At 47.6% G+C, this 27,726-nt stretch overlaps 1 protein-coding gene across 1 annotated transcript in view; it reads left to right on the forward strand.

The window, feature by feature from the left end:
- Chat (choline O-acetyltransferase) overlaps window positions 1-27,726 on the forward strand; it is a 56,326-nt gene that overhangs the window by 15,791 nt on the left and 12,809 nt on the right. The window contains exons 7-10 of the mRNA XM_004657846.2: window positions 1,651-1,828; window positions 22,426-22,595; window positions 25,426-25,526; window positions 26,362-26,490. Of these exons, the coding sequence (XP_004657903.2) occupies window positions 1,651-1,828; window positions 22,426-22,595; window positions 25,426-25,526; window positions 26,362-26,490 (578 nt within the window). The remainder of the gene's footprint in view (window positions 1-1,650; window positions 1,829-22,425; window positions 22,596-25,425; window positions 25,527-26,361; window positions 26,491-27,726) is intronic.

Raw genomic sequence — 27,726 nt, forward strand, 5'->3', positions numbered from 1 at the left:
AGATGAACAGAGTGAAGGGCTGGCAGACAAGCCCTCCCATGTGCCAGACTTTGGGCCCCAAACCTACAGTCATGTCTTTTATTTAATACTCATGATGACCCTGCAGAGGTGGCCTTGAGTCTCCATTTGACAGATGAGGGAGTGAGACTCTGAGAAGTGGTGTGTACAAGAGTGGGAAGGACCCGGGACTTACCAATAGCCCAAGGCCAGGTTCTGAACCCCACAGCTCAGATCTTCAGGGTTCCACAGGACCAGTAAGAAATCCATGGTGAGGGAACAGGCCAAGCATGAAGGCTCCTAACACCTTCCTGCAGAGCACACCACACTATATATTCTCTATTAATGCTTGACAAAAGCACCCTCTTTCTGTTGTTGTTAAGCGTTCGTTTGACGACCATCCAAGCCTCCCTCTGGCCCCTGGGCCTGTGTCGTGTTTACCTCTTGAGCTCTTATCACACTGTCATAAATTGGGACGCTCAGTAAAGTCCGTCATCTGAGGATAGCTGTGACTACTGTTTCCAGGCTTAAAAGCCAGCAGGAGGCTTCTCAGACCATCTGATACCCTGGCCAGCCAGCAACTCAATGAAAGCCTCTATCTCCCTTCAAAGTCCAGCCCGACATTTCCCAGCCCCACACACAGTGCAGTCCCCACTTTGCAGAAGCTGGCTCGATGGCCCTGCTCTGAACCAAGCTGCACAGACGCTGGTGAGGGTGGGGGTGTGGGGGGAGCCAAGTCATGTCATGTCCATCAGCCAAGAAGGATTGTTGCAGCCTGTGCCAAGAGAGAGAGAGAGAGAGAGAGAGAGAGAGAGAGGGGACGAGAGAGAGAGAGAGGGGACGAGAGAGAGAGAGAGAGAGACCCTTTTCCAAGCCCAAGGGTGTAGCTTACAGAACTAGAGAACGACAGCAGCACATGGCTTACATGCAAAGCACACACACGCACGCATACATGTATACGTGTACATGTGGCTTCCCCATTTTAACCCTCCTCTGCAAGTTATTTGTTGGCTTGCAATTTTGACACCTGGCCCCATAGTTCTATCTGGAGCTAGTTTGTCCTAGTTCGTTATACACTGGATTTTTTTTTTCTTTGATGAGTTTTAGAGTAGACTACATTTTACTTACCCAGTCTACTCCTAAAGAACAGTGAGTCTCTTTTTTTGCTGTTGGCTGATTAAAAAGGGCTGATATGCACACAACTCTTTCATGCCTTCCAGGGCACATGGGTGTGTTTCCCTAAGCCCTGGGCTAACTATGCATGTCAATGTGCAGTTGCTGAGTCAGAGACAAGAACAGTCTTGGTTCTGATTGACACTGCCCTCCAACAGAGGCCATACCAGTTTATACTTGATTCCCTGCACACATAATGGTTTTGCATGCGCACAAAAGAGAGCCTGCTTTGGGCTGAATTCAATCTGGCCTTTGCTGTGGAGAACTTGGAGTTAGTTCAGCGCACCCAACAGCATGGTAGCTCCTCAAAATGAAATGATGCAAAACTACCAGACCCCCCCCCACCCTTGGGAACCTTGGACCTGAGCATCCCGCCCCTCCCCCACACCCCGATCCTGAGCTCACTCACGAAGGTTCAGTGAAGGCCCGGCGCCTTGGCTGGCTGCCACAAGTGACGCGTTTGACCTGTTTCCCCCACAGTTCTTTGTCTTGGATGTTGTCATTAATTTCCGCCGTCTCAGTGAGGGTGACCTATTCACTCAGTTGAGAAAGATAGTCAAAATGGCGTCCAACGAGGATGAACGCTTGCCTCCAATCGGCCTGCTGACATCAGACGGGAGGAGCGAGTGGGCCGAGGCCAGGACGGTGCTCATGCAAGGTTAGCTGCAGTACCTGGCATATGTCCATCCCATCTTCACGCCCATCGGATCTTCCTCATCCAGGGTTGGGCATCATGGCCTCATCCCCATGAACCATAGTTTGGGGAGCTCAGGACTCCCTCCGACTCGAGATGGTCTGGTGGGAGGCCCCGGAAGCAGAAAGGTACCAGTTGCACCCTGGTGTGCTGGTGGATGATACTGTAGCTTTCTGGGTGAGATTAGGGGCCATTTGGATTGGGGTTGTTTGGGGATACTGGGGAGGGATGGTTTGCGGTGGGAAGACGGCTGGCTACGTCAGCAGCTGTGTTCTGCTGATGGGCTGTGCTGGGTTCATTTGAAGACCTTAGTGTCTGGGAGGGCAGGCAGGCGAGGCTTTGGCATAGAGCCCACCTCCAGGAGAGTAGCTTGGCCTCCTCCTGGTTTCTCGGTCTTGAGACTTTTCATTTTCTTTCTTTCTTTCTTTCTTTTTTTTTTTTTTCGAGGCAGGGTCTCACTGTAGCTCAGGCTGACCTGGAATTTGCTATGTCTTCTCAGGCTGGCCTCAAATCCATGGTGATCCTCCTACCTCTGCCTCCCAAGTGCTGGGATTAAAGTCATGCGCCACCCTGCCTGGCTTGAGACTTTTCATTTTCAAGATAACCCCCATCTCTCTGGCTGTCTTTATGAAAGTTTCCAAGCATTCACATTAGAAAACTCAGAAATAGTTTTAAAGGTTTGTAATCCTCTGGAAACTGCTTGACCAAAGCCAGTTTTCATTGGAACTGGGTCGAATGCTTTCCTTTCTTGTCCATGTCCTGGGATAAGAAGCTAAACTTCTAAGAGTCTTCCTTCACCACTGGGCATTGCAAGGGGCCAGGATATGCAGTTACTTGCAGTGTGCCTGAGGTGAGGTACCAGTGGGACAATGCCTCTGTCCCCAGTGCAGGCCAGGACAAGAGAGGTCACAGGCAGGAGGTCCAAGTACACGGGAATGGCGTGTTTAGCCTTATGAAACAATGGGGACAGTATGTGCCACACAGACAGAGCCCAGGACTTCAGGGAGGGAATAGAGTCCTTTGGTGAGAAACACAGGTATGGAGCAAAGTCCTGTGCCCTGAGTAAAAGCAGAAAGAGGGATGGAGGAAGGGCATCTACACGGGCAGACAAGTGTGGGCAAAGCTGATCACTGCACAGGGACATGTTCCTCTGCCCTAGGGACTACAAAGAGAGCAGCTGGTGGGCAACAATGGCTGTGTTGATCAGATGTACTGGGTCTGACTCCTTCGTGACAATCATTTGCATTTTCTGCTCTCTCTCTCTCTCCCTCCCTCCCTCTCTCTGTCTCTCTCTCTCCCTCCAGAGCCTTATAGCTTTACCTCATGCAAAGCTCAGCTTTGGTTTTAAGGCCTCAGTCCTTCCCATCACATCAGCACACTGTCCTCTTGACCCTTTTCCTTATTGTGACTTAGGAGTTCTGTGAAGGAGCCCTAGACTTGTTTGGTCAATGCCAGTTCTCACAATCTGCAGAATCTAAAGGGACAGGGGCCTACTGGGTTTAACTTCCAAGTCTGCTGTGTTAACCATGGTATCCCTGCAATCATACTTGTGGAAAGGATACCAAGGATACAGACCTTAATTTTATTTCCCAGTTATCAATTAATTGTTCTTTCGTTCAATGTTTGGGCCCCTCCTGTGCATGCTTGTCCTCAATAGAGGGTTGTATAGGGTGCAGGGAGAATTGCACCAAGTCTATTCTCAGGGACATAACCGCCATGTTGAGGAATTAATAACTTATCATTTGAAAGTAGTTAATTCCCTCAGGAGACTTTGGTGAAATCACATCTACTCTTCTTCCCTACAGGGATGGAGACAGGCATTAGAATAATCACCTCTGCTTCCCAGATGGTTTCCACTTTATTAGCAGGCCAAACCCAAGACAGCTAAATGGGGTTGCCTTAAGGTCTGAGTGCTTGGACTGCACTAATCGGAATTAATTTGTTAATGGCCCTTGATCTGGCTTTGTGAATGGAAGTGCTGTTTCTGAGGGAAGTTGGGCAGAAAGGGAATGCACGCCTCCCCTCGAGAAAAATCAATTAATTCAATTAGCACCACTGACAGTGTCCTGCACACAGCAGGAAACCAATTCCTCCTAGACTGGAGCTGGGGCTGTGGAACATCCACTGCCCATGGAGGGGAAACAGGGAGGCCACTTTGGAAACGATTTCAGTCTCAAAGTGAATCATGCTGAAAAAGGTGAGAGCATAGATGAAAAGATGGGTGTGGGTCTCACTACGTCTCCGATCAGAAGCATCATCAGAAAGGAGAGTGGAAGTGAGGGAGATTATTGGGCTACTGAAGGACGCGGGTGCTATTTGCTAAGATGGAGAGTGGGGTTGAAAATGGAGAGATCCAGTCCCATCTCAGATCCTGTTGACCTGAGGTGCCTTGAGTCATCTAAGTGGAGATGTCACATTAGATCTATGTGTCTGGAGCTGCAGGGAGAGGTCCAACAGATATAAATTTCAGGGCCATCAGGACCTATGTGACAGTTGAAGTCAAGGACCTAGATGAGATCATTTAGTATTAAGAGAGCGAGGTCCCTGGAGTCAAGTAGAGAGAGATGCAAAGGGGAGTGAGGTGCATGCAGCCCATGAAGTGCGGGAAGAGCAGGAGCTGAATCAGATTAAAGATGGGAAGCAGGGAGAGAATCGATGGCTGCATGGAACACCATTGAGAGCTTGAGAAAGAATAGGACAGAGGAAAGATGTTTGGCTTCTCAACTCTGACACTGTCAGTGAGCTTAAAAAGCTTGGGCTGGAGCTGGAGAGATGGCTTAGCGGTTAAGCACTTGCCTGTGAAGCCTAAGAACCCCAGTTCGAGGCTCGATTCCCCAGGACCCACGTTAGCCAGATGCACAAGGGGCACACATGTCTGGAGTTCGTTTGCAGTGGCTGGAAGCCCTGGCATGCCCATTCTCTCTCTTTATCTGCCTCTCTCTCTGTCACTCTCAAATAAATAAATAAAAACGAACAAAAAACAATTTTAAAAAAAAAAGAGGCTTGGGCTGAAGGAGCAGAATTGCCAATGGTTGTATGTGGATAGGAATGGCCAGTAGCAGAATGGGATTGTTGATGATGTGGTCAGTGACTAGAACCAGCAAGTGTGGGTGATTGCTCAGGCCCTCGGGCATTAAAAGGATCAGAAACAAAGAGAAAAAAAGCGGGGGGGGGGGTTTCTAGATGAGGATGATGACGATGATGGGTGTGGATTTGAATTTGGTGGTCTCAAAAACTTGTGTGTTTTGCATGCATGGTCCCCAGCTGGTTGGAAAATTTGGAGGTAGAGGTGGAACCTTGCTGGAGGAGGTGTGTTGTTAGGAGTGGGCTTAGGGGATGTTATAGCCAGCCAACTCCCCTTTGCTAGAACTCATCTCACCCACTCTCTTGCTGCTGTTTTCTTTGTTTTAAAATATTTTAAAAATACTTTATGTATTTGAGAGAGAGAGAAAAAGAGGCAGATACACAGAGAGAGAGAATGGGTGTTCCACGGCCTTCAGCCACAGCAAACGAACTCCAGACATATGCACCACCTTGTGCATCTGGCTTATGTGGGATCGGGGGAATCAAACTTGGGTCCTTTTGCCTCGCAGGCAAGCGCCTTAACTGCTAAGCCATCTCTCCAGCCCTCTTGCTGCTGTTTTCACCTGCTGTGGCAGAGGTGACGTCCAGCCTCTGTTCATGCCATGCTTTCCTTTGCCATCGTGAAGCTTCCCCTCAAGACTGTAAATCAAAATGCACTTTCCTATCATCAGCTGCTTTTGGTTGGGTGCTTTGTCACAGCAATATGAAGGTAACTACCACAATAAGATAGTGACAGGGAGGGAGAAGGTGACCCAAGAGCCCAGATCTTAGTGGAGGAAGATTGGGAAGAGGATGTGCAAGGTAGCATTGAGGGTTTGAGCCCCAGGGGGTCCAAGGACCACTAGGAGGCAGAGCCCACTCAGGGGAGCCAGCTGCCTGTCACAAAGTCTGTGCCTTTCCTCACCCTCATCTCAGAGCTTCCCCCATAGATCTCACTCAGACACTGTGCTGGGGTGTGTGCATTGGGCACTGTTGGCACCCCAGCAACCATGGGCCAATGCCAACGCCCTCCTGGGGGCCGTGGTGCCAGGGCACATGGGCCAAAACTGAAGCAGCATTTCAGAGAGTATCGTGAGGGAATATGGAGCCACACTCCAGGCCCGACATAGCCCAGGAGAAAGTGGGCCCTGAGGCCCATTCCAGGTGGGCTGAGGTCAGTATGACTCAGGCCGGGTTGTCTGAAGAAATGAGAATCATCAGTATTCTCTAAGCAGCAAGACCGATTCCTGGACCCCAGTGATTTTTCCAGTGGGACTGCATGGCCAAGGATTCTAGTTTGTGTGTGTAAGAGACAGAAAGAGAGAGAGAGGGAGAGAAAGCTGGCACACCATGGCCCCAGCCACTGCAGCCAAACTCCAGGTGTATGCACCACCTTGTGTGCATGCACGACCTTACTCATGCATCACCTTGTGCATCTGGCTGACATGGGCTCTGGAGAGCTTCCCAGGCAAGCGCCTTAACCGCTAAGCCATCTCTCTAGCCCAAGGATTCTATTTTTTTAAAAACAGCCTCCTGACTGCCTGCAGCTGAGGTTGGGACCCAGTTACCCACGGAGCAGTGTCTGTCACTCTTTGAATCCCACCTTTGTTCATGGTACTGTCCTGGACATTTACGACCCTTGTCAGAGGCTTTAATTTGCCTATGAGGTAGAGATTTTCCCCCTCCCCCTGAACAGAGGGGCTGCATCTCCCATGAGTTGTACAGTTCCCTAACTTTAGAGGTTGGGGTTGTGGAGCCTTGAGCACGCAGCTCCCCAGCTTGAGGTCTGCATGGCCAGGGGACAGAACGGACGGAGTCCGAAGATGAGCTTGGGAGCCTCAGAAGATGTCGGTACATCCTCTTAGGACTTCCCTCCCCACCAAGCTGTGAAACTATGGCCTCCTGAACCCAGGAGGAGCTAACACCATTATCGTGGACTGGAAATTTAATTAGATATTCGGCTCTGAGTCTGGAAGACTACAGTGCTTGTCAATTTGTAGGAAACGTATAGCCAGCTTGGAGAGGCCCCCTTGAGCCTGCTGGCTTTCCTGGGCTCTGCGTGGAGATCCTGCGAACAGACCTCATAGGCAGCTGCTCTCCGTTTACACAGTCCCGTAAATATTTATCCCCAGCAGCCAATTAGAGCTGAGCCGCTGCTTCCAAGGAGGGTGCCGACAGAAGGTAGCTCAGCTGTAGAGGGCCACGGTCGGTCATGGCTTACAAGAATCCCTCAGGATGGTGGGGGGCAGATTTTGCTATTTCAATATTGTCATCCAGAGCTGGGCAAGTCTGTTGGTTTCAAAACCAATTACACATTAGCAATAACAGTCCCTCTGATCTAATTGGCCCAGAAATACCTCCCGAGCTTTCCCGGTGGAATGTGATTTTCTCTCTCTTGGGAGAGAGGAGCTGGGGCCATGTCTCCCTCTATGGTAGAGCACAGAGACCCTTGTGGACATCCAGATAGGGAAAAGTGAAGGGGTCAGGGCAGGAGACCTGCCCATGACCTTGTTCCTGCTGGTCTGCAGGAGCCTGGGCTTGCTAGTCTATGGATGTAGAAAAAGCTGCCTGCCCGGCGGGTAGAATGGGGGCATAGCCACAAGAAAACAGATGGCCTGATGCCTGATGTACCAAGGGTGTTCGCTAAATGGTGGTTTTTATTAGATTTAGGGAAATTCTCTGGGGACATTTTGCCCAAAGCCCACAGCTTGCCTGAGAAAGTCTCATGAACTTGAAAAATTGGTACTTGCTGAGTGGGTATTGCTCATGTAGTCAGAGTCTGTATATAGCCTCCGTTTCTTGCACGCAGTCCCTAACCCTTGCTAATGTTGGTATACACACTTCCCACCTTCGTCTTTAGATTTTCCTCTGACTCTCTATCTCTGTGGCCTTCATCTCCCATTTTAGTCAGAGCACAATATTCGGGGTATGGGGCAGCTAAGAAGTGAATGTTTGCCTCTCTACCCTTCCCCACTGCCATCGTTCTCCTCAGTACTGGAGCCGTAAAAGCTCCTTACTTTGTCTGCCTTTTGAGGAAAGGTGATTAGAACCAGCAGAAAGAGAGTTTCTTGATTCTTTTAAAAAAATATTTTTATTTTATAGGGGCTAGAGAGATAGCTTAGTGGTTAAGGTGCTTGCCTGCAAAGCCAAAGGACCTCAGTTCAATTCCCTAGGACCCATGTAAGCCAGATGCACAAAGTGGAGCATACATCTGGAGTTCATTTGCAGTGGCTGGAGGCCCTGGCATGCCCATTCTCTCCCTCTCTCTCTCTCTCTGTGTCTTTCCCTCTCTCTCAAGTAAATAAATAAAAAATATATTAAAATTTTTTTAAATATTTTTATTTTATAAATTTTATAATTGTTTATAACAGACAGGGACACAGAGAGAGGAAGAGAGAGAAACATGGACATGCCAGGGCCTCTTGATGCTACAAATGAACTCCAGACACATGTACCATTCACTTTGTGCATGTGGCTTTACATAGGTACTGGGGAATTGAACCCATGCTTGGTGAGTTTTGCAACCAAGTGCCTTTAACTACTGAGCAACCTCCTCAGTCCGACTTCTTGATTCTTGAGTACTTTTTGTTCAATTAAGTTAAACTTGTTTTAGGATCACTGTTCATGCACATGCAGTTGGGAAAAACAATGCGGAGAGCCCACCTGGCCCTGTTTTCCCCTGATGGTGACATCTTGTGAAACTTTAGTGCCACATCAATCTAGGTTGTTGATGCTTGTGGTCAAGATGCCACCTCAAGAATCACCTATTAGCCTTTTAAACCATGCCCACTTTCCTCACACATCAACCCCTCTGTAGCTCCTATAAACCATAGAACTGTTCTTTCTTTCTGTAATCTGAAGACTATGTTTAATTAAATCATATAGTTGGCATGATTGTAGGCATTGGATATTTTCACTTGGCACAATTCTCTGAAGGGTCATTCAAGCAGTTGCATGAGTTAGTAGTTCATTTCATTTTAGCATTCCACGGTGTCACATACCACAGTTTCTTTAATCTTTTACCCATCAAAAGACATCTGGATTGTTTGCAGTTTGGGACTGTTATAAATAAAGCTATTATGAGCATTTGTGTACAGGTTTCTGTGGGAATATGTTACATTCCAGGAAAAAAAATTCCCCAGGAATGAAATTGGTAGGATGCGAGACAGTTCCATGTTTAGTTTTTCTAAATTAAATTAAACTTATTTATTAATTTGAGAGAGAAAGAAAGTGGCAGAGAGAGAAAGAGAGAGAATATGGGTGCACCAGGGCCTCTAGCCACTGCAAACGAACTCCAGACAAACGCACCACCTTGTGCATTGGCTTACTTGGGTCCTGGGGAATCGAACCTGGGTCCTTAGTCTTCTTGGGCAAGTGCCTTAACCTCTAAGCCACCTCTCCAACCCCCATGGTTAGTATTTTTTTTAAAGCAAGTGGTAAAATGTTTTAAGAGTGATTGAACCATCTCACATTCCCATCAGTAGTGTCTGCATGAACTCATTTCTCTTCATCCTCACCAGCATTTAGTACCATCATGATTTCTTATTTAATAATATCTCCATGTGGTTGGAGTTTTCTTAATAGTTAGTTATAAGACTATTCAAGTCGACATTTCATACTCAGTGCATTGGGAAGGTTTATATGTTTCAAGGATTGGCTCATTTCACCTAAGTTGTAAGATGTTTGTATGTCATTGTTCATGGTACTTTTTAAATTGTATTTTGTTTTTTGTTTTTTACATCTGTGAGGTCTGAGTGATATCATCTACCCCACTTGTGATATTGGTGATTCTCTGTCTCTCTCTTTCTCTCTGTCTCTGTCTGCCTATTTCTCTCTTCCCTCCCTCTTTTCCTCTCCCCCTCTCCCTTTGATTTGCTAAGCATTTAGCCCTTTAAATTTCCCTCTCATTGCTTTAGCTGTATCTGATAACATTTTTAAAAATATTTTATTTTGGGCTGGAAAAATGGCTTAGTGGTTAAGGCATTTGCCTGAGAAGCCAACGGGCCCAGGCTTGATTCCTCATTACCCATATAATCCAGATGCACAAGTGGCACATGCATCTGGAGTTTGTTTGTAGTGGCTAGAGGTCCTGGTGTGCCCATTCTCTCTCTCTCTGATTGAAAATAAATAATTAAATTTAAAAAATTATTTGAGAGAAAGAAGAAAGAAGGTAGAGAGGGAGAGAGAGAGAGAGAGAGCATGTTAGGGTCTCTAGCCACTACAAATGAACTCCAGATACATGCGCCACCTTGTGTATCTGGCTTACATGGGTCCTGGGGAATTGAACCTGGGTCCTTTGGCTTTGCAAGCAAGTACCTTAAATGCTAAGCCATCTCTCCAGCTTATGATAACTTTTTTCTTTATTTTTACTTATTTGAGAGTGACCGACAGAGAGAGAGAAAGAGGAAGAGAGAGAATGGGTGCCCAAGGGCCTCCAGCTAGTGCAAAAGAACTCCCGATGCATGCGCCACCTTGTGCATCTGGTTTATGTGGGTCCTGGGGAATCGATACTTGAACCGGGGTCCTTAAGCTTTACAGGCAAGTGCTTAACCTTAAGCCATCTCACCAGCCCTTATGATACTTTTGATATTGGTATGTTTTCATTTGTTGTTGAATATCATTACAATTTTCCTTAAGAGCCACCACTTTTGAGCCATGGAACATTTACAAATGTGGTTTTTAATTTCCAAACATTTGGGATTTTCCTGTCATTTCCTTCTGCTTTGCTTCCATCATAGTCAGAGAACAAACACATCTTAGTATTATTCCAATGCTACTTAGTTTGGTGAGGGTTGTTTCATGGCCCTGAATATAGTCTATCTTGGCAGATGTTTAATGGTTGTTTGAAAAGGATATCTATTCGTCTGTGATTGGGCAAATTTATAATAAATGTCAAATCTATCCAGTTGGTGAGTGGTGCCAGATTCTTCTGTGTCCTCACTGAATTTGTGTCTAGTTGTCCTGTGGGTGTCTGGCAGGGAAGGACTGACGTCTCCAAGTACAACAGTGCATGCATGCATCCCTCCTTGCAGCTCTGTGTTTGCTTCACATATTTTCTGGTGTGTTTGCTGCATATGCATTAGAACTGCTGTGTCAGCTTGGTAACTGTATCCTGTATTTAGTTTCTTTTTTTTTAAAAAAATATTTATTTATTTATTTATTTGAGAGGGAGTGAGAACATAAAGAAAGGGAAAGAGAAAGAGGCAAATAGAATGGGTGCACCAGGGCCTCCAGCTACTGCAAAGGAACTGGAGACGCCTGTGCCACCTTGTGCATCTGTCTTATGTGGGTCATAGGGAATTGAACCTGGGTCCTTAGGCCTTGCAGGAATGTGCCTTAACTGCTCAGTCATCACTCTGCCCCTCCCCCTTTATTTAGTTTTCTTAAGAGTGTTTAATTTTTCTTTCATTTATATATGGATATATATAATATTATATATATATATATATATATTTAATATATATATATCATGGAGAGAGAGAATTGGCTCACTAGGGTCTCCAGTCACTGCAATCAAACTCCAGACACATGTGCCACCATGTGCACATGTGAGACCTTGTACATCTTGTGTCACCTTTTGTGTCTGGCTTACATGGTACCTGGGGAGTTGAACATGGGTCCTTAGGTTTCCTGGGCAAGCACCTTAACCATTAACCCATCTCTCACATTTTATTTACACATTTTTTAATTTATTTGTTTGTACATGAATGGGTGTACCAAGGCATTCAGCTGCTGCAAATGAACTCAAGAAGCATGCGCCACCTTGTGCATCTGGCTTGCATGGGTCCTTGGGAATTGAACCGGGGTCCTTAGGCTTCACAGGCAAATGCCTTAACTGCTAAGCCATTTCCCCAACCTTTCAATACCTATTTTTAATTGGAATATTTAGATTATTTATAATTATAATTATTATTATTATTATGCTTAGGTATAACTTCTACTTTATTTTAGTTTTCATTATTAATTTTTTTTCTGGTTTCCCTATTCTTGTTTCCCTGTGGATTGCATGGTTATGTTTAAGAATTCTATGTTAGGGCTGGAGAGATGGCTGAGCCGTTAAGGCTCTTACCTGAAAAGTCTAAGGACTCATGTTCAACTCTCTAGATCCCACATAAGCCAGACACACAAGGTGATGCAAGTGCTCAAGGTCACACTTGCGCCCAAGGGGATGCATGCACCTGCAGTGGCTAGAGGCCCTGGCATGCCAATTCTCTCTCGCGCTCTCACTCTCTTGCATTAAAAAAAGCCAGTCTGAAGCCGGGCATGGTGGCGGACACCTTTAATCCCAGCATTTGGGATGCAGAGGTAGGAGGATTACAGTTAGTTCAAGGCCACCCTGAGACTACATAGTGAATTCCAGGTTAGCCTGGACTAGCGTGAGACCCTACCTCGAAAAAAAAAAAAAAGCCAGTCTGTGGGGCTTCCCCCCCCCCTCAGAAAATAAGAATTCTACTTTAGGGCTGGAGAAATGGCTTAGTGGTTAAGGTGCTTGCCTGCAAAGACAAAGGACCCAGGTTCAATTCAACAGTACCCACATAAGTCAGATGCACAAGGTGGCACATGTGTTTGGAGGTCACTTGCAAAAGGTAGAGGCCCTGGCATGCCCATTCTCTCTCTCTCTCTCTATCTGCTTCTTTCTCTCCATCTCTCTCAAATAAATAAACACATTTAAAAATATTAAAAAAGAATTCTATTTTAAGTATGTATAGTGTTTTAGTGTTGTCTGTTTGTATAGCTTTTTCCAGCAATTCATGTAAATATTACCTTAAGTATGTGCAACTGATCAGAGCGTATTGGTATTGAATAAGCCAATTCTGGTGTAGATCAGAAGACTTACTACCATTTCTATCATTTTAGTCTCCCCTATTTACAATATAATCATCTTAAGCAATTTCTTCATAAATATTTAGAACCATACCAGTTATTTTTGTTTCAATACCAAAGTATAATTTGAAAACTCAAATGAAAACAAATTTTTGTGCTCATATTTTTACTTGTTTCAATGTTATTTCTTCCCTTATAGCATTCCAATGACTCTTATTTCATAACTTTTTATAAATTTTTATTTATTTATTTGAGAGAGATATGGAGAGAGAAAGAGGCAGATAGAGATGGAGAATGGGTGCACCAGGGCCTCCAGCCACTGCAGACGAACTCCAGGCTCATGCGCCACCTTGTGCATGACACATGCGCCACCTTGTCCATCTGACTTATCTGGGTCTTGGGGAATTGAACCTGGGTCCTTTGGCTTTGCAGGCAAGTGCCTTAACTGTTAAGCCATCTCTCCAGCCCTCATCTCCTTTTATAAGGGAACTTCCTTTATTTATTAATTTTTATTTTATTTACTTACCTGAGAGAGAGACAGAAAAAGAGAGAGAGAGAAAGAATGGGTGTGTCAGGGCCTCTAGCCACTGCAAATGAACTTCAGATGCATGTGCTACCTTGGGCATCTGGCTAACGTGGGTCCTGGGGAATCAAACCTGAGTCCTGGGCTGGAGAGATAGCTTAGCGGTTAAGTGCTTGCCTGTGAAGCCTAAGGACCCCAGTTCGAAGCTCAATTCCCCAGGACCCACATTAGCCAGATGTTCAAGGGGGTACACATGTCTGGAGTTCGTTTGCAGTGGCTGGAGGCCTAGGCGCGCCCATTCTCTCTATTATATCTGCCTCTTTCTGTCTGTCACTCTCAAATAAACAAATAAAAATAAACAAAAACTAAAAAAAAAAAAAACAAAAAAAAAACCTGAGTCCTTAGGCTTCACAGGCAAGTACCTTAACCTCTAAGCCATGTCTCCAGCCCCCTTTAGTCAGTTTTTAGGATAGGCATGCTATATATAATCTCTCTCTTCTGTATCCTCCCTTTTCCTCCCCCAATCTCTCTCTCTCCCAGGGATCAAACAGAGCCTCATACATGCTAGGCAAGTTCTCTAACACACCAGCCCTAGGTTTTTTTTTTGTTGTTGTTGTTGTTTTTAAGTTTTGATTTCTCTTTCATTTCTTAACAACATTTTGTCTGGATACAGAATTCTGTGTTAACAGTTCTTTGATCTGGGAACTTGGAAATGTGTCACTTCCTTCCAGCCTCCATAGTTTTTCATATGGAATCTGCCATCCTTCTAATTGTTTTTCTTCTCCAGATAGTCACTTCTTTCTTACTGCTTTGAAAATGTCTCTTGTCTTTTGTTTTCAAAAATTTAACTATGACATGTATTGATATATATTCCTTTTAACTTATGCCATCTGGGGTTGTTAGCTTCTCAGATCTTTATATTTGTCTTTTGCCAATTTGGGGGGAGATTTTAGCCATTGTTTCTGTATGGACTTTCTGTTCTGCTCTCATTTTCTCTTGCTTCTGGGAATTTGATGGCATGCATGTTACATCTTTTATGTCACGGACGCCTTAGGCTCTGATCACTTTTTTTTTCAGTCTATTTTCTCTCTGTTGTTCAAGTTGGCCAGTTTCTGCTATTCCATCTTCAAGTTCACTGATTCGCCTTTCTACCCCATAAACAAACTCCAGACACACGACCCCCCAACCTTTGTGTCCAACTGTTTATGGCACTAGGGAAGCAAACCCATGTCTATAGTCTTTGCAAGCAAATGCCTTTAATTGCTGAGCCATCTCCTCAGCCCCACTCTGAGCCTTTTATATTGCTATTATATTTTTAACTTCTAAATTTTCTGGATGTTCTTCACATTTTATTCTATTTTTTTCTATACTTTCTACTTTGTTCATCTCTCTCACAGGTAGTCAAAATTTCTTATGGCTGCACTTTTATAATTATTGATCTAAAAATATTTATCCCATAGTTTATTCTTTCATCTCAGTCAAGTGAAAACTTTCCTAGTTCTTGACGCGATGAGTGATTTCCTGGTAAAAGTTGGGTCTTCTGTGTTGTGAGGCTTCTGGATGTTATCTAAACGGAGCGTTTGCGCAGCAGGTGAAGGGGGGGCTGAGGTTCTCTCATTCCACTCAGGTGAAGGTAGAAATCCAGGGCATCCTTATGACTGCGGCATGGGGGTGCAGGCTCTCTGCATGGTCATTGTGGATGCTGCGAGGGAGAGGGTCAGGAGGACTGGTCACCACGAGGTGGAAACGGAAGCCCCGCAGCCCTGTAAGACCAGATGCGCCTCAGCACACACAGTGACAGCAGGCAAGGCTTTCCCAGTTGGCCTGGCTAACAGCCGGCTGCGGATGAGGTCGGGTTATGCATGTGTGTAGGGCCGCTGGTAACTTCTGTCGTATTTGGCTAACTTTTGTAAAATGGCTATTACCTAAGAGTTGTTTTTTTTTTGGCTTGCTAGGATGCTCCTTTTCTGGTCCTTTGGGTAGAGATCACAGGTGTGTAGCGGTTTTATCGTGCATCTTCATTTGTTTTTGTTTTTACATGTTGCAGGATTTTTTGTTTTTGTCTGCTTTAGAGCTTAGATATGGTGGGGAAAATCCCTGTGTGTCAGTTTACTTGGGACGCGATAACACAAACACCACACCCTGGGTGGCTGAAATGACAAAAATATCTCATTTTTGTTTTGTTCTCTGTTTTGTTTTGTTTGTTTGTTTTTTTTCAAGGTAGGGTCTCACTCTGGCCCAGGCTGACCTGGAATTCACTACGTAGTCTCAGGGTGGCCTTGAACTCACAGCGATCCTCCTACCTCTGCCTCCTGAGGGATTAAAGGCATGGGCCACCATGCCCGGCTGACAAAAATATCTTTCTAAGTTACAGTCTGCTAGTCCAAGATCAAGGTGTCAGCAAGGGTGGTTGTGCTTGGAGACCCTCTCTCTGTGGACACCCCCTTGGTGTCTCTTTTTTTGTGTGTTTAGGAGTCCTGTAGAATCAGAGCCCCACCATAGTACTTCACTTAACCTTAATGACCACTTTATTATCATTATTTTTAAAAATTATTTATTTGAGAGAGAAGGAGAAATAGAGAGGGATAAATATATATATTTATATATATTCTATATTCTATATATATTATATATACATATATATAATATATGATATATAATATATATAATATATATATATATATATATATATATATATGGAGAGAGAGAGAGAGAATAGGCCCGTCACGGCCTCAAGCCACTGCAAACGAACTCCAGACATATGTGCCATCTGTGCATCTGGCTTACATGGGAACTGGAGAGTTGAACCTGAGTTCTTAGGCTTCTCTGGCATGCGCCTTAACCCCTAAGCCATATCTCTAGCCCCTTAATTACCACTTTAATAGATGTCTCAAAATATAGTCATCATGGAGGCTAGATTTTGAATGTATGGTTTTGCAGAGGGTGCATTTCAGCCCAGCACACCCAAAAAGGGTCTGTAACTATGTCATCTTTGAGATCCTAGGGCCCCTGTCTGGTCTGCTTTCCTCGTTCCATCTTCTAGAGTCTTCTTATGCTTGTTTCAAATACAGTGTCCAGGGCTTTTGGTAGAAACAAAAGAGAAAAGCCAAGTCCTGAAAGTGCAAACCTCTCCTTGAGATTTGTGTGTGTGTGCACACACGCGTGTGTGCATGCCCCTGTGTGTGTGCGCACGCATGTGTGGTGGGGTGCGGGGTGGCGTGTGTGCATGTACACGCGTGTGTGGTGGGGCGGCGCAGGCTGGTGTGTGGTGTGCACATACATGTACTCATGTGGTGCTCTGTGCACTCTCTGCAGGGTGTGCTCACCTTCACTTTGGGGGGCCGGAGGGGAATGTGGGGCGTCCTGCTCCATCCCTCTTTCACCCATTCTTTCTTGGTCCAGTCTCTTACTGATCCTTCAGCTTGCTGCCCCTCCCCCACCGCTGCGGCCCACACCCTGTGAGCCCTGGTGGTTCTCCGGTGTGTGCCCCCCACAGGACTAGGATAACAGACGTGCGTGGCCATGCCTAGCTGTTTGTGTGGGGGTCCTGATGATCTGACTCCAGTGGTCTCTCAGACCTCCTCAGGACCTCATGCTTGCGCAGGAAGTGCTCTTAATCGTTAAACCATCTCTCCAGTTAGCGCTTGAGATTTTATTTTATTTTTTATTTGTTTGAAAGAGAGAGAAGTTTCAGAGAGAGAGAAAATGGGCACACCAGCTGCTGCAAACAAACTCCAGTCACATGCACCACCTTGTGCATCTGGCTTATGTGGTCACTGGGAATCGAACCTGGGTCTTTTGGCTTTGCAGGCAATCGCCTTAACCACTATGTCATCTCTTCAGTCCCCTTTTGAGATTTTTTTTAAAGGATATTTTGGTAACTCCAGTCAACACATTAAGATCACCTCCTCTGAGCCATGGAATAGGGAAATACATGAGATGCGGTGTGGTGGGAAATTTACCTCCCAAAAGGCGATGAAATCTCTTGACCTAGGGAGGAATGGCATGACAAAGGCTTAAAAGCACTGTGTCTCTAGAAGCTCTGTCTCTTTAGAGTATGTGCTGCCGCGTGGAGCCTACACAGTAGAAATCTGACTTGTACCTAGTCTCTGGTAACAGATCAGAAGAGGGAGGTGTCCCAGAGAGGGCTGGACAAGTGCGTGTACAGGTGTGCAGGTGAGAGAACAGCACCCTTCAAAGGCAGAGGAACTAGGTGTGTTTCTTTGCTCACCTCTGCCAGTCTGTCAGCTTCCAACCTCTAACTGTAGCCTTGGCTCTCTCAAGGCCTCCGGGCCTATGGAGTTTCCACACCACTGAAGCCGTCAGCCTCCAGGTATGGGTGTCAGGCAAGCTCTGCTCATTACCCGACTCCTACTTCTCACTATTAAGCAGGTGCTCCTTGAGGAGGATTGATTCACCACATTACGAGAGCTCCAGTGAGCTCCATGAGGAAGCCACAAGACAAATGGCTTCTGCCGTGAGCCTCCAGCCCTCCACCCCATGTTTCCATTACATTTGGGCCAGAGTCATGGTAGATGAGTTTGGGTGTAGTTCATTTTCTGCCTTGCGTGATAAACTTGTCAGCATCTGACCGATCAGCACTTGCACGCGGGGGACTTCATTTGCAAGGCCACTTGGCTCCCTGGCTCTGCTCTCCTGCTCCCATTTCACCCTGTCTAATGATCCGGGACCTGGTTTTTGTTGGGTGGCACCAGAGCTGCTGGGCCCTGAACCTGATGGTGAGGCCTCCTCAGAAATCCTTCTCTCCTCCCTGGAGGAGGCCAGGCTACTGAGGCTTCTTGCTGCCAGCCTTGTCCTGCCCAGATAGAAGAGGTATACACCAAGCCTTCACTATTACCTCCATCTTCCTGGCTACACCGGCTTGGTCCCAGATTCTTCTGTTGTTTCAGGCTGAAGTCCTCATCCCTGAATCTGGTGTCTTTTGGCCCTTGTATTCTGTTTCCAACATAGGATTGTGTTGTTTTGTCTGTGATCAAACCCAGATTACTCTGGTTACTAAGTGGCTATTACCAACCCCTAGTTTTTGTTGTATGTGTGTAGGATGTGTGTGTGCATGTGTGTTCAGGTGTGTGAGTGCAGGCACACAAGTGTGTGTATGAAGGTCAGAAGGAGACTTTGGGTATTGTTCCATGCTGCCTACCACATTGGAGGCAGGGTCTGTCACTGATTACAGTTCTATTCCCCAGACTAGCCGGCCCACAGGCTTCTGGGAAATCCTCCTATTTTCACCTCCCATCTTGCCATAGGCATGCTGGGATCACAGAAGCCCACCACAGTTTCCACGTTTTTAACATAGGTTTTGGGGATCCAGGCTCAGGGGCAGCAAGTGCTTTATCCACTGAGCCATTTCCCCAGCCCTCGGCCACCATTGTTAAGGGAGACCTTGGAGGTGTCCCATGGTCAGGCCATTTAGTTTCTTTGTTCCTTGCCAGCAAATGAGGCATGATCATAATATTCATCACTATGCTTGCTTAGATGGGTTCCTGGAACAGCAAGAGCTGGCTAATAACCTCACATCATTGTGTTCCTCCAACCTCGCTGAATCCTGTAGCCTTTACCCACAAGCTCCATCTAGAAGGCTGGGGTCTGCTTCCAGCCCTCCTGAGGGTCCCATCTGGTGTCTCCTTCCTACCTGTCTCTATCTTCCTCTCTATCTGAATGTGACCCAAGTCTGGGCAAGCACCCATCCCCATGTCTGGAAGTCCAAGGGAACCTTTCGCCCTCTGCAGGGTACAAGGTTGAGCACCGTGGGGATGCAGCCCAAGGAGAAGAGAGGCAGCGTGGGGAGAACCTTGCAGCGGGGAGGGAATCCCTACTCTATTCTGAGCCTTATCTTATGTCATAGTCAGCTTCGCGTTGCTGGGATGAACTTCCAAGCCAGGCACAGTTTATGAGAGGCAGTGGTTTTACTGAAGCTCATAGACCCAGGGGATGTTCCGTAATGGCAGGAGAAGCTGGCTCCTCCCCTTTCATAGGTCTGCTCAGAGAGAAATACCACCAACAACAATAAGCAAGCGCATTCCAGGAACCCCAGGCAGAGCGGAAGCACTTTGCATATCTTTAGGCTGGAAGTCCTAAACACACCTTATGGCTGGATGCTAGCATCTGCCCACAGTGACCAGGCAGCTGAAAATCCAAAAAGCTTTAATAAAACCAAATCTATTGGAAGACATCCATTCAAACTACCATACCTCATTCACACCCCCCATGTACCTACAAAGCTTGATGCCCAAAAGCTGACAGCTTCCTGTCCTCCCAAGGGTCTGCTGAGCTATTTCAGGTTCCCCTTAAGCTGGGAACACAAACTTTAGCCTCACCCGGGGCCAGACCCAGGGAAGGACCCTGAAGTTCATTACCAGCTGTGGATGCTTTCTTTTGCCAACTTAAAGTAGAACCCTCATGCTCAATGAGCCCATATCAGGGAAAAGAATCAGACCAGAGTCTCTTCGAAGGGCGTTTCACCTGCTAGACAGTGGCACTTTCCTGGGCTGGGGATAGGGGCAGGGTCACACACTGTGAATTGGAGGAAGTGGGAACAGGGAAGAGTGACGCAGCCACAGCCTTAGGAGCTGACTGAGGCCAGCTTGATGGACCAGAGTTGAGCTTCCATGTCTTCATGGAGCAGGCTGCAGATGGTCCAGGGAACTGTTAGATGGCTAGGGAGCCTGGGGAGGGTTTATCAGCAGGGCTCTGATTGGTGGAGTAGGAGCCGGTTGCAGCCCTGGAATAACCTACAGAATGGTGAGGACAGGAGCTATGCATAGGCATCCAGACAGTGGCAGGAGGTAGCCCATTAGGTCTGTGCTAGATTCAGGGAGCAGAGGGGTGAACCATAGAGCCTCGGACGTGGCTTAGGAGTTTGTTTTCTCCCTCATGGGCAGAGTCAGAACTATTGAAAATTGATAAGGGTGATGAGGTGCCTGCACCATGCCCAGGTTGCTTAAAAAAGGGGGGCACCCTTTAGCTGAGCATCATGGCACATGCCTTTAATTCCAGCACTTAGGAGGCAGAGGTAGAAGGATCGCCATGAGTTCGAGGCTACCCTGAGACTACATAGTGAATTCCAGGTCAGCCTGGGCTAGTGAGACCCTACCTTGAAAAGCCAAAAGAAAAAAGAAAAGGGGTACTCTCCCCCATGGCACCATCTAACTCTCACTTACCTTTAGGGTTATGACCTGAAGTCAGACTGAGGCAGGAAAGCCAAGAGCCATACGGAAGGCCGTGAGTCATCATGGCCCCATATGGGTCCTGAGAGTCCTGGAAGTCTGAGCTTCCCTAGAGCTCCTCCTAGGCAGAAGGGAATGGATGGGGGCAGGCTGACTTTCCAGAGCTGGAAGTCCTGCTGTGAGATACAATTACTCCCTCCAGGTTTTTTTAAAAAAAAAAAAAAAAACGGGAATAGCACATCCACAGACATCTCTCATGAACCAGGAGACATCCCACGGGGACCACAGGGAGCAGCATAGGTGGCTGTATTTCCAGAAGATACTAGACCTGGGAAGGAATTAGGGGTTAACCCACCACACTGTACATCTCAAAAGAAGGAAAAAATGGAAGCGAGAGGAACAGCACTTGCTTTGGGTCCCAAGCAGCAGCATGGAAGAAGGTGGGGAAGAGAAGCAACAAGCACGTGCTAGTTCCCTTTAAGGAGGTTTCCCGAAGCTGTCACGAAGCAGGCTCTTAGCTTCCTGCCGGCAGATCACGCTTGCAGCACTGAGCTCTTGCTCCAACCTAGTTGTCAGAGAGGCTAGAATGCATAGCTTTAACTGGTAGTCCGTGGGCCAAGCTAACAGTCCTGGAAGCAGGAAAGCAGTGGCATGAAGCTAAAAACCTCAGTCGCCATGCGTACTGGTGTCTAATGCCATGCTCCCATCTTCTCACACAGGGGGCGCTCTCGCCCCTGCCCAGGGAGCTGGAGCCCCTGCCCCTCGTCCTATCTCTACATCCAACACCAAGCTCAGAATCTCCCTTGGGTCTGGGAGTGAGCAGCTCCTTAGAATTTTAGGCCCAAAATCTTGCTTTAGTTGAAGGTCAGCTTTTTCAATTTTAGTGAACTTTAAAGCTAAAACTGGGTCATCTACACCCAGACCATGGGATGGTAGAGAAATACCATAACCAAGAAGGGGGAATGGAGCAGCCACAACAGCAGGCATGTTCACAAATTTCCCTGTGCCTGGCGGGGGCATCAGTGAGCCCACCCAACTGGCCCAGTTCTACGTGTCAGGAAGAAACACACATCCATTGTCCCCATAGGAAGTCAGATCCTGTGGGTCTGACATTCCCTTCTGAGGAGCCATCCTTGTCTCTAGACAAGGTGTCCCGTGGCACAGGAGGGAGGATTCTCTGGGGACTGAGGACTGCATGACTCCCCCGCATCTAGTAGGAGGTCCTAGAGACTGGGTGTTTTCTCTTTTTTTCAAGGTAGGGTCTCACTCTAGCCCAGGCTGACTTGGAATTCACTATGTAGTTTCAGGATGGCCTCAAACTCACAGCGATCCTCCTATCTCCCAAGTGCTGGGATTAAAGGCATGCACCACCACGCCTGGCTCTGGAAACTGGGTTTTTGTGCAAGCTGAGGCCAGGTCTGAGCTCCAAGATCCGCTTGTCCTGATGAGTGAATGTCATGTGCAAAGGAACCCCCACCAGCTCATCCTGTGGTCAGCGGCAGCCCGGCCCTTCTGCCCACAACTCTGACTCTGAACCAACATCTGGGGGGTACTGGAGGGCAAGCAATATCTTTCCTTCATGTTTTCATGGGAAATAGCCTAGTTTAAATTTTTCAGCAACACATGCTGGGAAGTCATAGCTGATAACATACACAGATACGGCTCAGGGGTCTCAAGGGTGGAGGGCACTGCTGAGCAGGGGAATGGGAGTCTGGCCTCTGGCATAGCTGGTCTGAGGGTCCAAGTGTCTCTCTTCATCCTGGAAGGCAGGGTCAGTGGCCCCACACTGGGGCAGAACTGGCCTCAGCCGGAAGGCAGGACTCCTGCAGGAGACCTGGGGCAGAACAGAGGTTCAGGACAGCTCAGATGACTGTCCTGTCCACTCAGGGCAAGCAAGTTGCCTGCAGGACGTGGGATGCTCCGGGTGCCCTCCAGGCCTGAGGGCATGCTTGCCTGTCCTGTAGATTCCACCAACCGGGACTCGCTGGACATGATTGAGCGCTGCATCTGCCTGGTGTGCCTGGACGCCCCAGGCTCTGGTGACCTCAGTGACACCCACAGGGCACTCCAGCTCCTTCATGGTGGAGGGTGCAGCAAGAACGGGGCAAACCGCTGGTACGACAAGTCCTTGCAGGTAAGGCCCCTCTCCTCCCGTGGCCTGGAACTTAACACGGCCGTGCCACTAGCTGGCCACAAGCATGTGAGCAGGTGCCTTTTCTGTCCTCTGTCACCTAGCCTGTGACGTTGGTGTCACCACGGGACTGGCTAGTGCTATTTCTCCAGAGCAAGTGGCAGAAGCCAATTGAGAGAGTCCTTCGCTGTCCTGCCCTGGTGCAGGACACAAGGTCACCTAGGTATATTCCACATACACAGGCCCAACCAGCAAATCCTCAACACATTCATCATGATTCAGGTCTGGACCAATGATGCCAGTTTTTCTGAACACCCGTCACTCAGTCTGTCCATTTGAACACACCTTCCATAATCCCCGAGAAGCAGGGCAGTCCAGTATCACCCCTGAAGATAAGTCCTGACACAAGAAATCAAATGATTCCTAACTTTGCTTTCACGTGGCCTCAGCCTAGAAACATGACAATCTCTTACACTGGCCTGGAGAAAAATAACCACACACACAAGGGCGAGGTGGCCAATTCATCTCTGACTTCCACCCTTTCTTCCCCTAACATCTTGTTTATTTTCAGCACCACCACCACCCCTCCATATAAAGGACCATATAAAGGAGCCAGCAAACTGCCTCTCCGTTTTGTGTGGCATAGTGCCCCTCTGTGAGCGTGTCCCAGCAGCATCTCATTTTCCCCCCTCCATCCCTGTGTTCCACGGGTTATCCTTTTTATTGGTTTGCATATTGATTCTGTAATTTCTGATGGGTTTTCCTGCAGCTGTGCTGGCTGTTTAGCCTCTGCAGTGGTGCTAATGGCTTTTAATCTTTCACAGAGCAGCTGTGGAAATGAAATAATATAATGAATGTTCAGCACACGGAACATAGTAAGCCTTGGGAGCAGTTTTTTTTTTTTTTTTTTTTAAGACTCATTTTCCTTTCTTCCTTTGAATGATAGGGGCAGAAAGGTGCTAATGTGGAAGTGAGCTTAAGCCTTCTTCCTGTCTGTGCTGGCCTCCACATCCATCTTGTAGACAGGGCAGGCACTAGATAAGCCAGTGATCCTGATGAGGCTCCAAGGACCTGAATTTGACAGGATGGAGAGTGGGTCTCCGTGCAGAAAGGAAGAGATGGCTGGGGGAGAGAGAGAAGAGCCAACAGGGAGTGCATTTTTAGAGACACTGTGAGAAGTGTGTTGGGTGGTTGACTAATATTAACATTCCAGCATTGGACTTGAGAGATGGCTCAGTGGTTAAGGCTCTTGATTACAAAGGCTAAAGGCTGATAGGTTCAATTCCCCAGTAGCCACGTAAAGCCAGATGCACAAAATGGTGCATGCACCTGGAGTTCATTTGCAGTGACAGGAGGCCCTGGTGTGCCCATTCTTTCTCTCTCCTTGCAAATAAATAAAATAAAATAACAATCTCTGCTCCATCTACATGAAAAGTATTTTATAAAAAGTGATTTCAGTTGGGCGTGGTGGTGCACGCCTTAATCCCAGCACTCAGGAGGCAAAGGTAGGAGAATCACCATGAGTTCGAGACCAGCCTGAGACTATGTAGTGAATTCCAGGCTAGCTTGGGCTAGAGTGAGACCCTGCCTAAAAAAGAAAAAAAAAAAAAACTCAGCATCTGGGGCATGGGAGATGGCTTAATGGTTAAAGGTACTTGCTTGCAAAGCCTAATGACCTGGGTTCGATTCCCCAGTACCCACATAAAGCCAGATGCACAAAGTGCCCTGTATGTCTGGAGTTGGTTTGCAGAGGCAGGAGGCCCTGGCATGCCCATACTCATTCTCTTTCTGAGATAAATAAAAATTAACTCATCAGATATAAAAATAGATTCCCATGTCTGAGGTAGAGAGCAGAGCCTGGGGAAGAAACGAGAGGCTGCTCAGATTGTGTGTGCTGTGGTCCCCAAGAAGGGATTTCAGTAAAGAAAACTTAAGAGCCTATTCGTTTGTTTGCTTGTTTGCTCATTTACCACAGATGTGCTGGCATCTCCTGAGTGAGAAGAGCTACCAGGTAGCCTACCTCACATAGGTGACCCTCAAGGAGCCAACCTTTGTCTTCTTCATTATTTCTTCTTTTGTGCCCTGAGTATGTTCCATTCCCAGGTTAGCTCAACGCAGTGTTTGTAAAATCATTTCAAACTGCCTGTGGCTCCTTCACGTACTTTCTCTTCTAATTCTCCCCTCAGTCCTGTGAGCTGCTTTACTGGGCTGGTTTCAGTGAGCGTAACCTCAAGTCCAGGGATTCAGAGGGTCTGATCTAAGTTTTCCCAGCCCCTGCACCCCATCCTCCAGCAACATGACGGCAGCCCTTGGATGACAGCAGCTAACAAAGCATTCTCCATACACCTTTCCCACTAAGGGACTTAGAAATCTGCTTCCCGTCCAAATCAGATTGGTACATTTCACTCACTTGCTTGGTATAATTACCCAGCATCTGCTCTGGGGTGGACACTCGGTTTGGATGCTGGGCATAAAATGGCCAAGACAGTGACAGCCTGTCAGGTACAGTCATGAAAAGTAGTGCGGGATGGGGGTGTGCTGTGTGTGCAGCCGAGGGGCGAACAGTTCTGAGAGCTTGCTCAGATCGGGGACAGAGATCATAGACTTGGTTTGAGTTCACTTGGAACCCGTGGACTGATACAGCTGGTCACTTCCTGGAGCCCCGTGGGAAGGTTGAGAGCAATGGCAGACACCTGCAGCATTCTTTTCAGGAGCTAATAAACCTTGGTGGCCCCGGAGGAGAAGTTCCCCCTGAAAGGCCAGGCAGCCCCTAACCTAGGCCCAGGGCCTGGTTTGAAGCACTGCCTCTAGAGTCGTCTCTTCCCTATTGCAGTTCGTGGTGGGCCGAGATGGCACCTGTGGCGTGGTGTGTGAGCACTCTCCATTCGATGGCATCGTCTTGGTGCAGTGCACGGAGCACCTGCTGAAACACCTGTGAGTGTGGGGCAGAGCGGAGGAAGACCACAGAGCGCCGTCAGGCCGAGCGGGGAGAACGTCAGTGTGTAAAGAGGAACAGGGGTTTGGGGCAGGGTGGGGGAGGGAAGCTTGAATATAGCAAAATGAGCTTTATGGGCCTCAGATGGAAGGAGCAGAATGGGCGAGAGGCATATGGCAGTTGGGAAGAGATGGAGCGAAGAATACCAAGGAACATCCATTTTGATGGGGGTGGGGTGCAGATCAAGCCTGTTATTTTGCTCTGAGTCAGCAGTGGTTGAATGACAGTTCCTCCACACAGGGACCCCTCCGACCTGGCCTGGGTTCTCCCCAACCTGTACTCATGGGGCTACAGGGTTGCTTCTCTGTCCTTAAACACACTGCATTCCTGCCAGCGTTCACAGTTTCCCTCACTCCCTTCTAGTGTCTTCTTGTATGTAGATTCTCAGTCTCTTCCACAAAAGTCTTTGGAGTCACTGAGACCCCCAAGCAAACCTTTGGAGACAGGACAAGCTAGCTTGCTGCTACGTTTCTCTCCAAGTCTTCTATAAGCATTGGTGGACCGTGGCTTGACATCATGACACATGAAACTAAATGATGTACTTTGGAGTCAGGTGGAAGTGGAGAGGATCCAAGTTCTGCCACTCGCTGATTTAGGTGGTCTCTCTAAGCTTTGAAGTACTCATCTATCTCCTCAGTGGTTCAGGGTGTGGATCAGACCCCCTGAAACTCCAAGACCGTACACACCAGCAGCCAAGGTGACTGCACAGGGGGAAAGCGATGTTGTCCTCTAGATCTCAGGGTCTCAGGAGGTCACCCCCCTTTGTGTCTGCAGGATGAAGAGCAGCAAGAAGCTGGTCCGAGCTGACTCAGTCAGTGAGCTGCCCGCCCCCCGGAGGCTGAGGTGGAAATGCTCGCCAGAAATTCAAGGCCACCTAGCTTCCTCGGCAGAAAAACTTCAACGGTGAGAGGGAGCCATAGTTTCATCAGGGTCCATCTATAAGCCCTTCCCTCCCTCCGCAGGCATGCTAGAAGTTTCCGGAAGACTCCTGAGGTCCACCCACCTGCACCTTTCATGGAAATGGAGTCAAACTCCAGAGGAGTTTACAGCTCTCAGGAAATAACCTTGCCAGAAGTATCCATCATTTCCATAAAATGCAAACGCGGGGCTCTTTTCTTTTTTTTTTTTAATCCTGCGGGTTTCACCTGACTGAGCAGAGTCAAGGCTGGGAAATCACCCTCTGCTCAGAGGCAGCAATAAACAACTGCTTTGAATAGGTCATTTGAATCCAAGCTATTTCAATTTGCTTGAGTTTACGCTGCAACTTGACAAGGGGCCTTTTCCCCAAGGGAGGGGCTGGATCAGGCCATAACGGACCTGACCCGAGGCAGGCAGGAGGAACAGGAGAGCCACATGCCTTTCCAGAGCACAAACACAGGCACTCAATCACTCATCAAACGCATCAGTGCCAGGGTGGGCCAGACCCGCGGTGAGGCTCTGCAAACACAGAAGTGAATGTGCCAAGCGGCGTGTGTCCTTCGTACTGCGGTGCAGGACGCAGACCCAAGACTACACCATGCGCGAGGCAAGATGTGCCCAAGCTGGAGAGAGGCATGTGGACATGAACCTAGAGAGACTTGAGGGCAGAACTCTACCTGGACAGTGAGAAAGGGCTTTGAAGAGCCATTAGCTGCTTGCAATGTAGCTAGAGCATCAGTAGAAAGGTAGTTTAAGTCTCTACAGGTTCTTAAAGATCTGGGGTCCAGAATGAGAGGATAGCCAGAATGGGGACACAAAAAAAGTAGGGGCCGGGCTGTAAAGAGGGTCTTCTGCTTGCCCTGCCTTGTGGCAAGGAGTCCCCCGTGGATTTGGTGCATGGGTTCGGAGCCAGTGAGGAGACTGTGGGAACAGCACAGGTGATCAGCACAGAATGTAGTCAGACTGTCCAGGGATGGAGATGACCATTCAATTGGTAACTGCTGCCAAGTTTCAGTGGAGTGTGGAGAGGTTTCAGGGTTGTTTTGTTTTGTTTTGTTTTTGACAAGGCCGTGCTTTGTGCTGTCTCAGGGTGGCCTCGAACTCATGGCAACCCCTCTGCCTCCCAAGTGCTGGGATTAAAAGCATGTGCCACCGCACTTGGAGGGTTTTTTTTTTCTTTGTTTGTTTTTATGGTAATGATACAACATCTCAGCCTTAGAG

This window comes from Jaculus jaculus, chromosome 18 (assembly GCF_020740685.1).
Source record: "Jaculus jaculus isolate mJacJac1 chromosome 18, mJacJac1.mat.Y.cur, whole genome shotgun sequence".
NCBI classification, from domain to species: domain Eukaryota; kingdom Metazoa; phylum Chordata; class Mammalia; order Rodentia; family Dipodidae; genus Jaculus; species Jaculus jaculus.